Source organism: Glycine soja, chromosome 7 (assembly GCF_004193775.1).
Source record: "Glycine soja cultivar W05 chromosome 7, ASM419377v2, whole genome shotgun sequence".
In the NCBI taxonomy this organism is placed as follows: Eukaryota; Viridiplantae; Streptophyta; class Magnoliopsida; order Fabales; family Fabaceae; genus Glycine; species Glycine soja.
Genome location: NC_041008.1, coordinates 41,143,445 through 41,161,405, shown reverse-complemented (window position 1 = coordinate 41,161,405; position 17,961 = coordinate 41,143,445). Strand labels below are relative to the sequence as shown.

Sequence of the window (17,961 nt, the reverse complement as noted above, 5' to 3'; positions counted from 1 at the left end):
AACTATACAAAAGTAAAAATTATATAATATTTCATGAACTTCTTTTTAGCAAAATAGAAAACGTAGTCAATTGATGTTCCTTAATCAAAGTCAGTCATTATCACTATCAATAGCACCTAAAAATCACAGTCCTTAGAGGTAGCCAATAATACTCGAACTTTATTTGGGACCACTATTTCTCATAATGAATATTGAAGAAAAATGATTGTTACACTCTATCAATAATAATAGAATTAACGTAGTAATATAAAAAAAATGAGAAAATACTATTTATAATCGATAATAATAATAAGTAGAAATGCGTTATTTATGCAATAACTCATATTATAATACATGTATAACACATCATTTTCAATTTTTATCTCTTTTCTTCACATGATTTATTATATAATTTGTCACACATTTTTTTCTTTTGTTTTTTAGAAAGAAAAAAAAAGGTGATAGAATGGAATACACCCCAATACGATTGGGTTGCGCCAATAGTATGCTGGAACTTCCAATAGATACTCACTTAGAGAATTACTACACAATTGAAATGCAAGCAATTCCAACCATTTGTGATTATTTAATTAGCCTCTAAAATTAAGATTTTTTAAAAAGGGTTGTCCATCAAACTTACACCTAAAAAAAACATGAGAGTTCGTTCTCGATCATTATCCATTTATATCAATCCGTACTATCACATTTCTTTATCATATTATAAAAAAAAATTCTATCAATTTTACTAAGAACTAATTCTTATCAAGAAGTTATTGGATATTTTTAATAGAGTTTGTATTTCTAACCTTATATTTTCCATTTATACTGCTCAAATCCGATTTCTTATTTAAGTAATTCAAACATTGATATTTGTCATACAGAAATAATATTTCTCTAATAAGTATACAAATAAAAAAATAAGATAGTACTATTTCTTAGCAATATTTAATGTTTTAGCTAGATCAAACGGTGACTGCTACTTTACTAGTGTCAACAATAGTACCAAAGCCGACACGTGCTTCTCTCTCTCCCTCCTACTACCTTTCTTGAGCAATGAAGATAGCATTGCATGAAATATGAACTATGAACATTAACACTCACACGCGTGCGCACCCTTCGAGCCTAACGGTGCGTTAACTATCCGTTAGAAGTAGTAGCTAGCATTGGCATGAGCGTTATACACAGCTTCTAAACCCTGTCTAAGCCAAGACAAAATAAGACAACCTGCACATGATTATTTTATTTTATGGCTTATATTATATCCTTTTATAATAAATTTCTGAAATCTGAGTTAGAGTGCACTTTTTAAGTGACATCTCATCATTCATCTCTAGTGTGAAAAACCAAAGTACCACCAAACTACTACTTGGGAGCCAAACTTAGGATCTGACTTAAAGCCAAGTTGGAACCATTATTGGGTTCTGTTCCGTGGTGTGCTTGTCTTGCTTGTTGGGTTTCCTAACACTCTTTTGTCTGCCTAACACATTTGGTTCTCACTTTTTCTCAAATGGGGTTGTCTTGTTTGTGTGGTTTTTATGTAGACTTTGTTGTTTACTATAATGGATTTTCTATGTGTGTGTCTTTCTCTTATTGTTTGGATATGAGGGTCTTTCAATAATGAAGGTGTTTATATTTGTTTTCTTTTTGGGCAAGGATGATGATTTGGCCCAGTAGTTGATTCTGCTTCTGGCTGGTGATTTAAAAGGCAAGATTTATGGCTGGGGAGGTTGAAGAATCATTCAGCATGAACTTTCAGGTTGTTGTTTTTTCATACACTTTGTTGATTTTAACATGGATCTATTGTTTTCAATTATAGTTACAAATGTTCCAATCATGCTTACTCCTGTTTTGCTTAGTTTAGTTTATAAATTATGATTGCCGTTTTCATCACTCCATTTCAATTCATTGGCAGAAGAGTAGGAAGTATATTTTTATGTTTCTGTAATTTTCATTTAACATAGGTTGGTTCTGTGTGAATAGTTCTTGTGGTTAATGATATATAGGGATACAACAACAACAAAGCCTTATCCCATATGAGGTCTGTTACATGGATATGTTTTTTCATAGCCGTTCTCAAGCCCGGGTTAAGGAGGAAGGTTGTGTTTGGCCCTTAGCAGCCAATATAAAACTCACGGTTATACCAAACATAGATAATGATATATAGGGATGGATGGCAATAATTTGCTAGAAGAGTGATCTTCTTCGGTGATTGTTGCTTAGTCAGACATATAATGGTCTTGATCTGAATTTAGTTGAACAGGTAGAGCATGGTAAAGAAGATTGACTAGAGTTAGACAGTTTAATGCTATTCCTATTTGATGTTCCCTTTGGTTTACAGTGATGATTCATTCTCATCAGGGTTTTTCTAATTTGCATGGATTTTGTTCAGTACTAATTTTATGATTTGTTTCTTATAGAAACATATTCATTTATGTGATTTATTATAATTCCACACAAAAAATGATCACATTACATGTAACTATTCTCTAAAAAAGACCCTGAAAAAGGAACTCAATATTATGAGTATTGACTTGATTGAATACCATTAATGCTAAAAAAGATGAAACAGTGTTGATATTTAAATCTGACTGCTGTGCTTTTATTCTTGCGGAAAATGCAGGTAGATTCTATACATTCTGGTTCTATCTCATTTGGGAGATTTGAAAATGAGCCTTTATCTTGGGAGAGAAGGTCCTCTTTCTCTCACAATAGGTACTTGGAGGAGGTTGAGAAATGTGCAAAACCAGGTTCAGTTATTGAGAAGAAAGCATATTTTGAAGCTCATTTCAAGAGGAAGGGCATGCTTGGTTTTATTCCATCTACAGGTCATGAGGGATCATCAGATAGAGCAACCAGTGAAAATGATGGATCAGAGAGAAATGCCAAGCAAGAGGATTTTGAGTCCAATGATGGCCATTATGTTCAATTTGATGAAATGTCCCAAAAGGATTTTGAGCTAGATGAAGGTGACCATTATATTGAAATGGACCAAAGTTCCCAAGAGGATTTTGTGACAATTGAAGATGGTCATTATGTTCAATTTAGTGAAATTCCTGGTAATTCAAATTATCATGAAGAGCGTGGTATGGATGAATATGAAAGAGAAGAGACCATCACAGAATATCCAATGGTTTCATTTTCAGGTTTGCAGATGGAATCTGCTGTGAACAATTCTGATGATTTGGAGGATGACAGTAAGAAAAATATTACTTTGGATGAAGCTCATCAATCTGAAACAAGTAATATACTCTCAGATAGTGGCAAGATTGTTATAGAAGTGAAAAGGGATGATGATGTTACTATAAATACTGATGAATCATCAACAAACATGATTATGCCTGTTGATGAACCAGCACGGGGTGTTGAGGAAACAATTTCCCATGATCCTGCTAATCCTTCTGCTAAGGTATGGATACCCATGCATGAAGTTGCTTTTTTTTGCCCATGGAAAGGCCAACATATTGAATGGCTTATAATGAAAGCACAATTAATGCAGTAAATTCAAGATTACTCATATTTATGACTACATATGTATTTGTGCTTTAATTTTATATTTGCTTTGAACCAGAGGGTGGTTTCCTTGTATTGTCACAATGTTTATATTCTGCAATTATATAAATTTGCTTGTTATACTCTGGGGTGACACAAGTCTGCTCTTGATCGATGCATAGGAAACAAAGCTCAAGCCTCAACAGAATTCTGAAGACAACAATGTTCGAGTACGGAAAAGCACACCTTCTAGATCAGCCAAGGATCCTGCTAGGATTCCAGGTAGAGAGAGTCCGAGGAGATCAAATATGGAAAATAATTTATCAAAACTTGCAACTCCAACTACTTGGTCAGCTAGCAAATCCACCAAAGAAGTAAGAATTTGAATCACGGTGTACTTTGGGAAGAATTGAAGGATAGCTACTCTTAATTTTTTTTTCTTTGCATACAATTACTCTTCTTTATAAATGGCTTGCTTATGAATTGCCAGCTATCACCCTTAATTTTCGGGCCTCAATGTGCAGGTTTCTAAAAGTGCAGAGAAACTAATTCGTGAAAACAAAAGGTATTTGTTGTTTCTCAGCTGAAATTGTTATATTATATGCTTCACATTCACAGACTCAAATGTGCTTTTAATTTTGATAGTGAAAATGCATCAAGAGTAAGAAAGGGTGCAGAATCCCAACTTTCTGCTTCAAAAACAGCTCCGAAAGGAATTCAAGAAGCAGAGAGGTTTGTTGACATGTGTAAGGATTAATTTTTCGTTCTCTTTCATCCTGATCTGAGACTAACATAATAAAGTTTATATAGGCTGAACCAAGCTTCTGATTCTACAAAGTCCAATGTTAAGCCTAGGGCTGCAGCTTTCAACTTTAAATGTAGTGAGCGAGCGGAAAGGAGGAAACAGGCAAGTAAAATGATATTGTTTTAGAACCATTTCTGTTCATATTAAAAAAAAGCATATTAAATGTATAATTGTTGATTTGTTGTCCTTATCCTGTTAACTTAGTTCTATATGAAGCTGGAAGAAAAAATGCATGCAAAGGAAGCAGAGATGAATCAAATGCAAGCAATATCACAGGTAAGTAAGCTAATAGTAGCTTCAGGTTTTATGAGCTGGCAAGCATATTAGATTATCAGGTGACAGGCTCTCAATATGAATACATGAAATGCAATTTTCAAAGTTACATAGGTTTCAAATGAGTTTCTGTTTCTGCTTCTGTATGTCTATGGTGCGGAAGAAGCAAGACACATTGGTGTGGTAGAATAGGTGTGGAATCTGTTAGATTTTAATTGAAGTGGCTAATATAATTGTTACCAATGAGGTTGTTAACCTGTGTATTTTATTTTAACTCACTATTTACTATTACTTTTGCTATTTCAATTGTTATCATCACTTCATTCCTTTCCTAAATAAGGTCAAATATTTTCTTCAACCATTGCCCTTAATTTTTGTCAAACTCTACCAAACAAATTATTTAGCATTCGTTCGTTTTCAATTACCCTTGTTTTTAAGATCTAAAAGAATCAATATGAATTACTGGGACTAAATTCAGGGATATTCTGGACATGAAAACTGTCTTTGTCATTTGTGATAACAGAAAAGTGTAAAATTAATGTATGATATGACATTTGTCTGAGTAATCTGGAAATATTTGGTTTCCGAAAGCCAAGATTAGAGGTGTGGCCAACTCTACAGAATGAAGAAACAAAATGTGTGGAAGGATTCTGTTATAGTTTTAACTAGTATGTGTAGTGTAGCTGACTCCATTTTATTAGCATTTCTTATGGAGCTCGAAGAAACTTATTACATTCAACTTTTGTTCTTGTAGGAGAAGACAGAAGCTGATATTAAGAAACTCCGGAAGAGCCTCAACTTTAAAGCAACACCAATGCCTTCGTTTTACCGCACACCTTCACCTTCACAAACACGTGGGAATAAGGTACATACTTTCCGAGTTTTCAGCTTGTTTCTGTTTGTGATTAGTGCATTCATAAATATGTGATTCATTGTAAATGAGCTGTGTTTGTTGTATCACATCCATTTTCCTATTTAATGGGACCTTCCTGGTGATTAAATATTTAAATATTTACTGGGCCTAGCTTTGTTTAAGAATTTAGATGAGCAATGAATCAAAGTGCTGCATTTTTTTTTTCTCTTTTTGACTGCAATCACTTGATGTTTGCAAATTGTCCCTTAAGTTTCAACCTCAGGCTGTGTCAAATAACACCAGAAGTAATAAAGAACAGATCAATAAACCAAAATGTCCAGGGAGTGAAGCAGATGCAGCATTACCTTCGAAGTCGAAGGTGGGAAATGATATAGATACCAATGAATCTGTAACAGGAAGAGAACCATCAACCAACCATAGTCATCTTGCTGATTCTATGACAAGTAATCATACTTCTGGAAAGAAAGAAGGGGCAAAGGTTTCTTCCCAGAAACACAGGGTATCTGATAGTTGCAAAGGAGCAAGACAACTAAGCAATGAGAGAAATAGAAATGTTGAACCCACAAAACAGAGAAATGATATGATGAGGAAAGGTGTGGGGAATGTTGGTTTGAGAAACTGTTCTAAAAGTGGTAATCTTGCCGTACGTGTTGCCTCCTGAAGAACTTACCACTTCACTTTACAAATTGAGGAGGCATTTCAGGTTCCAGCATAAAATGCAGTGGAATGATTGGAATGATTACAACCAGGCAGATATTAAGGTACATTGCACATTGAGGTAGTAGCATTTCTTGTATTTTTTTCATGATATTCATTTCATGGTATAGCTGAGGCAAGTTATAGAACAACATGATCCATGTTACTACTTCTAAATTTGGTAGAAGTTATGTATGGAACAAACTTAGGAAGCTACCCAGTAACTACTAGTAATGGGCATGTTTTTACTGGACTTATTGGATCTTCTGGGCTCCCCCTCCATAAGAAAGTGTGTTCATTTGCTTATCAGATAAGAAATGGAATGGAATTCATGGAAATTTTAATTTGTAAATAAATTATCTTGGAATTTATCATTATATGCTGGCGGACTACTATAGATTTGTCTCCCTTATATATCATAAGCTTTCAGTTGATATAAATTTTAGCCTTTATTTGAACATGTTTCATGGTGACGTTGTGTCCTTTTCTATTCTATTGCTAGAAATGCTCTTTTTTGCCTCTCTAAGCAGATAATGCAGGGATTATATGAAATTAGAACATCAAACCAACATGCTAAATCAAACCTTCTATATGCCATCAATACAGAATTTGACTCATTAATTTGGGTGAGGAGAATCCATTTCCATTTTCAGAGTCTACGTTTTACTGATTAACACTTCAGAGTAACTAATCAAACTTTTAACCACTTCATTTTTTTTCTTTTTTTTTATAACTGAAAGTCTGATTTAAGAAATATAACTGCATCAACCAAATTGCACATCACATTTTCTGTGATATCTCTCTCTTTCCAATCAGAAAGTAACATAGCTAAAGTTTGCTTTTAAAAGGAATACAACAAAGTATAAATCACCATCAAAGAAGTCATTAAAGATAACATTATCTTACGTATATCCAAGAATTCCCTTTAGTGGTCCCAATGTTTGAGAGCACACTATGTCATATATCACTTTGTGATAAGGTTTAAAGTTTTTCATCTACAATTCAGCAAAGGAAAAACTTTATATTTAAGGCTAGGAGCATACAAACCTACTAATCAAATAAGAACATGAACACCCATCCAATGTTTGAGGACTTTTGCCTAACCAACTTACCATTGAAATGAAATGTGCCTGCTTAATCACTAAAAGAGAATCAAGAAACATTGAGATGATAACATACTTTGGATAAAGTGGTAGAATAAGGAGACACCCCTAATATTATTGAGCAGGGCACCAATGATATACTAGTACTATCAGAGGTTCACTTAAAGATTATTGTAGAAGTTCATACTCCAAATAGTTTTATCCAATTATAGCTGCTCAATTAGTCCCTAGATGTCCATACATCTCCCTTGGAAGGGGTTTCTCATCAAGTGAAAAAGCCAGTATTTGGAAGATTCAAACTCACGCCCATGGAAAAGGTGGGAGTTTGTATAAAATCCTTAACTGCATGCAATAATATGAATTGACTTGATTGTTGTATTATAAATCAAATGTATATTAAAATTTAATTGATAGTTAAAGTTCAAAATAAAAAGTTGTTTAAATGTTTTAGCTTTTAAACAACTCCATTTTTTACGGAGCTTAAAAACTCTTTTAAAACTGAAAACATTGACTGTTTATTCTACGTCTACAAGTATAGGATGAAAGGTGGAGTTAAGGTTTGCAATTTATTTTTAAAATCTACTTCAATTAATTTCTTTTAAAAAACTATTTTCCTCTTTTTTATTATAAGAAATAAGTTTCTTAATTTTTAAGAGTTTTTTCCTTGACCCAACTCCTTTTAAAAAAAAAAAAAAAACTTAAAAAAAGCTAGTCATACTCTACCTAAGGAATTAAAATACAGTTTTCATTATTAATATTCTTTACAAATTAATATAATCATATTAAATTCTTCTCTAATCACAATTGATTAAAATCATGTTAACTTGTGAACTTATTCTACATTATTTTAGATTAATTGATAAAACAATTTGTTTTAGCCAATTTCTTAAATAAGCACTTTTATTGATGGTGAAGACGATAACAATGTTGGTGTTGGTGATATTAGTGACAACAATGATAATGACGATAAAAGTGACAACTATGATAATAATAATGATAGTGATGATAGGAGTGGTGGTAATAGTGGTGAAAATAATGATAAGAGTGACATTGATATTGAGAATAACAATAGTGACACTAGTGCATATTGGTTGCTACAACCAATATAACTATTGACCATCCTAGTATAACTTGAGTTAGTTGTTAGTTACCTAACTAACTAAGTCTGTTATAATTAGTTAGAAGTGGTTAATTTTTTGTTATGGTAGTTATAGAATATATAAGTAATGAAAGATACTTTGTATTCATTTTTTTATAAATGAAAAACACAATTTCTGATCCATTTCTATGATCAGATACTCTTTCTATTCCAACAGTTTTCTTCACAAGCTATCTTTTCTTCCTCATTTGAGTTCATCCATGGCATTCCTCATACCTTTATTATGGTATCACAGCTCTTCAATTGAAGAACTTTGTTGCGCTACTCTATCCTTCATCTTTCTCTCATTTGTTTGTTCAGTCTTGTTAGTACTCTGTTGATTCTTCAAGATGAGTGAAGAACAAGATGAATCTCTCAGTGTTCATAGCCCATACTACATGCACCTAGTGAAAATCCAGCAATTGCATTAGTTTCGCCTCTTATGGATCCAACGAATTACAATTCTTGGAGCAGATCAGCTCTCACGGCCCTGAGTGCGAAGAATAAAGTAGAATTTGTTGATGGTTCCCTTCCTTGACCAACCTCGAATCATAGATTGTACACAACTTGGAAAAAAGCGACTAACATGGTGGTTTCGTGGCTAGTACACTCAGTTGCAACTTCCATTCGTCAAAGCATCTTATGGATGGATAACGCGGTTGATATCTGGAAAGATTTGAAAGCACGATACTCACAAGGTGATTTCCTTCGAATTTCTGATTTACAACACAAATTAGCTTCCATTAAACACTTAAGTCAATTTGTAGCTCATCCTTCATCAGCTCATCAACAAACAACCTATAGGATTCTTAGATACTTGAAAGCAGCACCAGGTTCTGGTGTATTTTTCTCTACTTCTAGCATATTCCTGCTCAAAGCATTTAGTGACTCTGATTGGGCAGGATGCATTGATACCAAGCGATCTATCACTAGCTACTCAATTTATCTTGGTAGTTCCCTTATTTCTTGGAAATCCAAAAAGCAGGCCACAATCTCTAAAAGTTCTTTTGAGGTTGAGTATCGTGCACTAGCTAGTGCTACATATGAATTACAATGATTAACCCACTTTCTTGATGATTTTGGGATTGTTTACACTCGACCAACTTTTGTGACAATTGTTCCGCTCTTCACATTACTGCTAATCCTGACTTTCATGAATGCACAAAACATATTGAGATAGACTGTCATATTATGCGAGAGAAACTACGTTCAGGCCTTATCAAGTTGCTGCCCATTGCATCTACTTAGCAACTTGTAGACATATATACTAATGCACTTCCACCAGGAGCTTTCAATTTTCTTCAGTGCAAGCTGGGAATGTTAAATATACATTCTCCAGCTTGAGGGGGATATTAACCATCCTAGTATAACTTGAGTTAATTGTTAGTTACCTAACTACCTAAGCTTGTTATAATTAGTTAGAGGTGGTTATATGAATCATCATAGTATAACTTGAGTTAGTTGTTAGTTGCCTAACTAACTAAGTTTGTTATAATTAGTTAGAGGTAGTTAGTTTTTTGTTATGGTAGTTATAGAGAATATATAAGTAATGCAAGATACTTTGTATTCATTTTTTTTATAAATGAAAACCACAATTTCTGATCCATTTCTATGATCAGATATTCTTTCTATTCCAATAGTTTTCTTCATAAGTTATCTCTTCTTCTTCATTTGAGTTCATCCATGGCATTCCTACATACCTTTATTAATAATTATGATAGTGGCAACAATGATGATGACAATGACAATTATATAACTATGATGGTGACAACAATGGTGATGACGATGACGATTATATAATTATGATGATGACAACAACAATGAAGACGATGACGATTATAATAATAGTGACAATAACTTTTCCTTATAAATAATTATCATATCCATTATTTTAACTTAACTCCCTTTCAAAATAGCAAACCCACTATACTAATAAGATAAGATAAACAAATCTTATCTTGTTACACCAAGCAATTGATAATAATTTTTGTGTAAGTAAAAATTTTGTGTTTCACCATAAATAATTCCCAAAGGTTCTCCCAAGTCAATCCTAATAATAGTATTTTCAATCAATAAATCCATCAAAGTTTATATTCTACTTTTTAAATAATATTTCACTATTTTCTTATAATGCTAAATCATATTTCTTACTTTAAAAATTCAATCAAATTTTTCCTCTCACTAATAAACTCAAAAGTTTATTAAATGGACCCAATAATATATTTAGTTTTCCAAAAAAAATATTTTCATAATACTTTTCTTTGTCCACCAACCCAATCCAATCTTGAAAGTGGGACCCCCATGGTTTATTTTAACGGTAGAAATTTTTTTCTCACATTTCTTTTACTGTGTGCGTCGGTGGAAAATCCACTGATGAAGCTGCTCCATGAAAGGAGGAAATTCTATCTATTTGCATCTTGTTTTTTCTTTTAATAAAATATTCATTTTAAAACTTAATTTCTGAAATATATAAAAAAAACAACCTTATACAATTTTTTTTGTAATGTTTGTCACCTGCGACAAATAAAAACATAAAAAAAGAAGAAGGAAGTTTTGGTTGAAAGGTTGCAAACAGAAGAGCCACACAAAGGACAAACACGCCACAAGGATTTGGAGATTTTCTTCTTACATCCAACATTTATTCATATTATATTTTAAAATATATTTTATAAAATAATTTAAAATTAATGATTATGCAGGTTTTGAGTTTATAACTTTCATGTTATTAATATCACGTTTTAATCAACTGAGCTAATAGATTAATTATATTAAAAAATAATTAACAATGATATATATAATATTAAAATTTTTAATATATATTTAATACACAAGTAAATTTACATAATAAATTTTAAAATAATAAATTTTAATTTAATAATATATTTTTTACATATATAAATTTTTATTAAATCTATATGTAAACTGATATTTAAAATTTTAAATTATTTTATAAAACATATCATTAACAATTTGTCTAAATCATACGAATTGTCGTATGAGTTCATATACTGATTGATAATCTGCATGGGTCCATACGATTAACATTCATATGAATTCATATGGATTGGCCTTGTGAAAAAAGTTAAAAAGGATTCATACTTAAATTTTTTAAAATATGTTAGGAGTATGTTTGGATAGAGAATTTTAACTGAGGAAAATAATTTATCAGGGAATTTGAATTTCTGTAATCTAAATTCATTGTTTGAATTTTTTTTATAAAGAATTTAAAATTTTGGAATTTTAAAACAGAATTTTAAATAATTAAAAATTTAAAATTTCAATTTCCTTCTAAAAGGTGAGAAATTGAAATTCTCTTCTTACCGTCTTCTTCAAGAAATACCGTGTGAAATTGTGGAACATCGTTCCGGCCTGAGAACATAGAAGAACACGTATAACTAGCACACAAATCATATTTTTTCTTCTTTTTTATTAATTTTTTTTTCACCCTCATAATTTTAACTTTTTTTTATCCAAACACAAAATTTTGAAAATAAAAGAATTTCAATTAAAATATTTAAAATTTTTAGAATTTAATTTTTTTTTCATCCAAACACACTCTAGACTCTAGATGTAAAAGAAATTTGTTGGATGTATCATGAAGAACACCACCATTTGGTTTTAGAAAGGCTAATGTTGGGTTGGCCCTCGGGTCCAGAAAGCGAAACCCGACCCAACGTATAAAGAAAGTTACTGAATTTATCAGACTCGCGGCATCGTTGTCAAAACTATAAATCAAAAGCTCAGAGAACCCATCCCGCCGCCGCCGTGTGCTCCGACCGCCACCTCCATTCGCCGTGTACTCTCACTCCCTTAATAATTATTGATTTCTTCTCTTACTTTTTGCTCTCGCTGGAGTTGAGTGTGATGGTATAGGTTAATAGGAAAGAAAAACTAAGTGAGGAAAGGTGAAAAAAGAATTAATTAGAGTGGAAGAGTGTGGTTATTTTCTGATTTGAGAAGCAAATACCAAAGAGTGAAGAACAAAAGAAAAAAATGTTGTACATAATTGGTTTAGGGTTGGGTGATGAGAAAGACATCACTCTCAAAGGTTTGGAAGCTGTGAAGAAGTGTGACAAGGTTTACATGGAAGCCTACACTTCCCTCCTCTCCTTTGGTCTCTCCACCAATGGCATCTCCAACCTGGTACCTTTTATCTATTAACCATTCCTTTCTATCAGGAGAATAAAAATCTGTTAGTTAATCACTTGTTTATTATAGCTCATTACTTATTGTCAGCACTCTTAGTGTAATTAGGATTACCACATGTTAGTTAATCACTTAGTTTGTGATAGCTCATTACTTGTTGTCAGCACTATTAGACTGTAATTAGGATCAACGTATATAACTTTTACATATTTGATCATACTTGACTTGTTTCTATGGAACACCTCATATATTCTTTGAGCTCTATGATGACGTGTGGCCATGTCAAATGGGTGTGACTTTCAGCTCTTAAAAAAATTCTGATATTTTTGTTTTCCTATGATTGTTTCCCTCTACTTCAATTTACACATTTTTCATCTCCTTTTATAATCACTAGGAAAAACTATACGGTAAACCCATTATCCTTGCCGACAGAGAAATGGTAGAAGAAAAGGCCCATGAAATTCTCTCTGAAGCTGATCATGGCCATGTTGCTTTCCTTGTTGTTGGGGACCCTTTTGGGTATGCTATTGCTATGTCTCTATCCAACATTTACATTGCTTTGCTCAAAGGCTCTCCCATAATATTAACACTTTTGATTGTGTTTTTTACTAGGGCTACCACTCACACTGACCTTGTTGTTCGAGCAAATAAGATGGGAATTGAAGTCAAAGTAGTACACAATGCATCTGTGATGAATGCTATTGGAGTTTGTGGTCTACAGCTTTACCGTTATGGGGAGACTGTTTCTATACCATTCTTTACAGAGACGTGGAGACCTGATAGCTTTTATGAAAAGATTCAAAGAAACCGAATGATGGGACTGCATACACTTTGCTTGTTAGGTACTATCTGCTATTTGTAGTTTAAACTTTAAATACTGCTTGTGTTAGAATTTTTTGTGCGCATACATTAAAAATATAAATCTAACATAGGTATTTGCTTATATGGAACCTGTGTATGAAATGCATTTGTGTGATGCAGCAGGTGCTATAATGAAATAGGTGCTTCTTGCATTTGCTGATTAGTGAACTAAAAGCTTGTTTTCTAAACTTATTATCTTCTACTTCTTGGAATGGAATCCAGAGCCTAGAGTGTCATATAAATATCTAGAAGATAGTTAGCCAAAAATTGTTACTTTCTTCAAATAAATGTTCAAATGATTGTACCATCTGAAGTTGGTAACAACTTTAGATGAAAACTTTCTTCTTTGACTAGTGTACTAGAGAGTTTTCCTATTTGTTTATTGAGAAAGCTAATATGATTTCTGATTTTGTAATGCTTACAGATATTCGTGTGAAGGAGCCCACACTAGAATCTTTGTGCAGGTTGGTTTTCTAAGTGGTCCCTTTTTTACTGTTGCTAATGTAGTTTGTTAAGTGATCAGTAAGTATGGGTTGCTAAAGTTATATGTTTTTTCTACATACTGTATATTCTTTATTTTTATTAATCTTTTTTATTTGGTTGTTTCAGGGGAAGAAAAGCCTATGAACCACCCAGGTATATGACAATAAACACAGCCATTGAGCAGCTCTTGGAGATTGTGCAAGCACATGAAGAACCTGGTAAGTTCCTCAAGCTTTTACATCACTATAGTTTGGGCATAAATTTCAAGTGTAAATTATTTGTTTCTTGATTGTTACTAATTCCAATGATATAAACCTTTCAAATTTTATCTGGATTGTAATTATTTGTTGCGAACATTATAATAAGCTCATTCTGTGTTTTTTTATAATACATTGTGCTATATAAAACAGTGGAAGTTCCTCCACTGGAAAGCAACAAGCAAAATGATGTCCTTTCTATGCTTGTTAAAGTTTCACCACCACTATCAAACAATTTATCAATGCTTATCTTTCCCAAATGAATTTGTCCTTTGCAATTTATAGCTACTCAATAATTATAATGGATATAGTCATCGGTTCTAGATTTTTGGCATCTTAAATTGCTTTGTTTTCAAAGATTGTTTGAGCTGTTGCTATATAGATCAGTCATTTCTGTATTTCTTGTGGTCCATGTTTCTTTGTCCCTTGTCTTTACTTGTGGATCAGAGATGTATGTGCCATAATAATATTTGCTCATTAGAAGCTAATCTTCACTGTGATAGAGTTTATATATATGGACTTCCTATTATTTCTCATTAGAAATATAACTATCTAGTTAAAAGTACCTTTCCCCTCTTTGCCTTGCAGCCTACACTGAGGATACTGAGTGTGTTGGGCTTGCACGGCTTGGTAATGAAGATCAGATGATAGTAGCTGGAACAATGAAGCAGTTGCAGTTGATTGATTTTGGAGCACCTTTGCATTGCCTTGTTATAACAGGCCCGACCCATCCCGTGGAGGAAGAAATGCTGGATTTTTACAGATGCAGGACATAGATACAACATTAAGACAGCAAGACCGGAGTAATTTAGCAAAATAGACTTCATTTTTTTTTGTTGTAGGAGCCCTTGTATTTTTTTTCTTCCTGAAACACTTTTTGGTTTCTAATCAGGGCCAAAAGTGAACTAAATTCATTGGTGAATGAAAAATTATGTTTAGCGTGTTTACTTTGGTGCTGCTGCTGAACGAACATATATATTTTTTTAATTAGTTGATCCTTCTAGAGATAAAATGATATACATCTAAATTTCCTTTGAAGAACTAGGTTTTGAAAGATTGTTGTGCTTGTTGCTACTGAATGAGGTTTATTTTTTTTAATTAATTTTTTTATTTTAAAATATTATTTTTTTATTAAAAAAAAATACAAATATAGATTGTTGTGCTTGGTATGACAACACCCTGTGATGAAATAATTCTTGATTCTCATGCTTACTAAAATCATCCATATTTTCTTCGTGAAATTATATATGAGATCTTTATTAGTGATGAGATGTTCATTTAAGTTTGATGTTTATGTTTGTAATTGTTGTGATGGGGTGGAGTGGTGATAATTTTGTTGATCAAAGGAATTTATTGAGGATCAGAAAAAAAAAATCAACAACAACAACAACAACGCCTTATCCCACTAGGTGGGGTCGGCTACATGGATCAACTTCCGCCATAATGTTCTATCAAGTACCATACTTCTATCCAAATCATTAAGTTCGAGATCCTTTTTTATAACCTCTCTTATAGTCTTTTTGGGTCTTCCTCTGCCTCGAATTGTTTGCCTTCTCTTCATCTGGTCTACTCTCCTCACTAGAGAGTCTACCGGTCTTCTCTCTACATGCCCAAACCACCTAAGTCTATTTTCCACCATCTTCTCTACAATAGGCGCTACTCCAACCCTCTCTCTAATAGCTTCGTTTCTAATTTTATCCTGTCGAGTCTTACCACACATCCACCGCAACATCCTCATCTCCGCTACACCTACTTTATTCTCATGTTGGCTCTTGACCGCCCAACATTCTGTGCCGTACAAAATCGCCGGTCTTACCGCAGTCCGATAAAACTTTCCCTTTAGCTTGATCGGTACCTTGGCATCACATAACACCCCCGATGCTTTTCTCCATTTCATCCATCCTGCTTGAATGCGATGATTCACATCCCCTTCAATTTCTCCATCATCCTGTATTACAGACCCAAGATATTTAAACCGTGTGACTTGAGGGATAATATGGTCTCCTATTTTCACCTCTGAGTTAGAAACCCTCCTTCTTTTGTTGAACTTACATTCTATATACTCTGATTTGCTTCTGCTTAGGCGAAAGCCATGTGTTTCTAGAGCTCGTCTCCAAGTTTCCAACCTCTCATTCAACTCCTCCCTCGACTCTCCAAGGAGGACTATGTCATCTGCAAAAAGCATGCATCTCGGCGCTATCTCTTGGATTTGTTTCGTGAGGACATCCAGAATTAAGGTAAAAAGGTAGGGGCTAAGGGTTGACCCTTGATGCAAACCAATTGTGATGGGAAAATCGTCTGACTCTCCACCCTGTGTCCTAACACTAGTCAATACCCTATCATATATATCTTGGATAGCTCGAATATATGCAACCCTAACCCCTTTCTTCTCTAGAGCTTTCCACAAAATCTCTCTAGGCACTCTATCATACGCTTTCTCCAAGTCAATAAAAATCAAGTGCAAGTCTTGTTGGTCCATGCGATATTGCTCCATCACCCGCCGTAATAAATAAATCGCTTCTATAAATGTCAAGAACGTCTTATGTTTCAAAGTAGTTGTATACACCTTTTTTACCTTCTAGATTAACCAATCCATTTACATTCTAGATTAGTAACTTCTAAATAAATGAAAATAAAATCGTCCAACAATAGACAAAAAGAAAATTATAGACAAAAAACAATTAGTCCTGTATTTATCTTATGTAATTTGGTCTCTCTTATAATAAAGATGTAGTTGAATTTCTTATTTTCAAAATGCTTCAATTAGTCCTGTATTTTTAAAATTAATTCAATTTAATTTAACTAAAATATAATTTTTGTTTTCCTATTTTTTTAAATTTATAATTTTAGTTTTCATATATTTTAATTTGACATTTTATCTTTAATTTTTTAAAAAAATTGTGATTTTATTTTTAGTTTTTTAATTAAGATATTTCATCCTCTATTTTTAAGAAAATTACAATTTTAGTCCTTTTATTAATTTCAAATGTTGATATATGCTACAAATATTTACTAACACATATTTATTTATTATATATATGACAAATATTTTTTAAAAATTATTTAATTATTTACAAGCCTGACTTATTTACAAAAGATAATTAAAGAAAATACATAATCAAGTCTAAAATTAACAAATGAGACTAAAATTACATATTTTTAAAAGTGAGAGACTAAATTTCTCAGTTAAAAAATAGAAGAACTAAAATCATAAATTTTAAAAGTAAAAGATAAAATATCTCAATTAAAAAATAAGAAAATTAAAATTATAAAATTAGAAAAATAATATTTTTGTCATTCAGTTTCTTATATTTAGAGAATGCTTTAATGCATGTCTCAGTTGGACAAAAAAAATATATATACATTGAAGAAATTTTTAAAAATAAGGTATTAAATTAAAACCTTTTATTAAAAGAGGGACAAAAATAAATAAATAAAAGATTAACATTTAACCTTAAAATTAATATTATGGAGGCTGGGTTTGATAGCGCTCAAGTATTGGAGAATAGAAAAGAAGAGTGGGAAACTTACAAACTTTAAGAAATTTCTCTGATTTGGAAGCTGTGAAATGCAACGAAATATTTGAATAATTTTGCCGTTCCCACTGCACAATATTTCTTCTCTAAACTGACGAGAAATTAGAAGAATTTTGTACTGTTTAAACAAAGTTACCATACTACCCTTTTACTATTATGGTCTCTTACACACAAAAGGATATTCATGTACTTTTATTATATTTTCTTTTTTCACATAACAAAACCACTTTATTTTACATATTTTTATTCTATTTCTACTTTATTTTTTTTGTATCAAACAACTGTATTTCTCTTCATTTTTTACTTATTTCTCTTATTTTA

The 17,961-nt window shown here is 32.3% G+C and overlaps 1 protein-coding gene and 1 pseudogene across 1 annotated transcript; both read left to right on the top strand.

The window, feature by feature from the left end:
• Positions 1-1,284: 1,284 nt before the first annotated feature.
• LOC114419737 lies at positions 1,285-6,552 on the top strand (annotated as a pseudogene).
• Positions 6,553-12,350: 5,798 nt separating this feature from the next.
• On the top strand, positions 12,351-15,051 carry LOC114419736 (probable diphthine methyl ester synthase). The gene is made up of 6 exons (XM_028385504.1): positions 12,351-12,500; positions 12,898-13,022; positions 13,116-13,345; positions 13,789-13,828; positions 13,974-14,065; positions 14,693-15,051. Exons 1-6 carry the CDS (start codon positions 12,351-12,353, stop codon positions 14,878-14,880), a joined length of 825 nt encoding a protein of 274 aa, XP_028241305.1. The 3' UTR covers positions 14,881-15,051.
• Positions 15,052-17,961: the final 2,910 nt, after the last annotated feature.

Coding starts and splice junctions, on each gene's coding strand:
- LOC114419736 (XM_028385504.1), top strand. CDS start 12,351: ATGTTGTACATAATTGGTTTAGGGTTGGGTGATGAGAAAGACATCACT. Junction 13,829..13,973: donor ACACTAGAATCTTTGTGCAG/GTTGGTTTTCTA, acceptor TGGTTGTTTCAG/GGGAAGAAAAGCCTATGAAC. Junction 14,066..14,692: donor GCAAGCACATGAAGAACCTG/GTAAGTTCCTCA, acceptor TTTGCCTTGCAG/CCTACACTGAGGATACTGAG.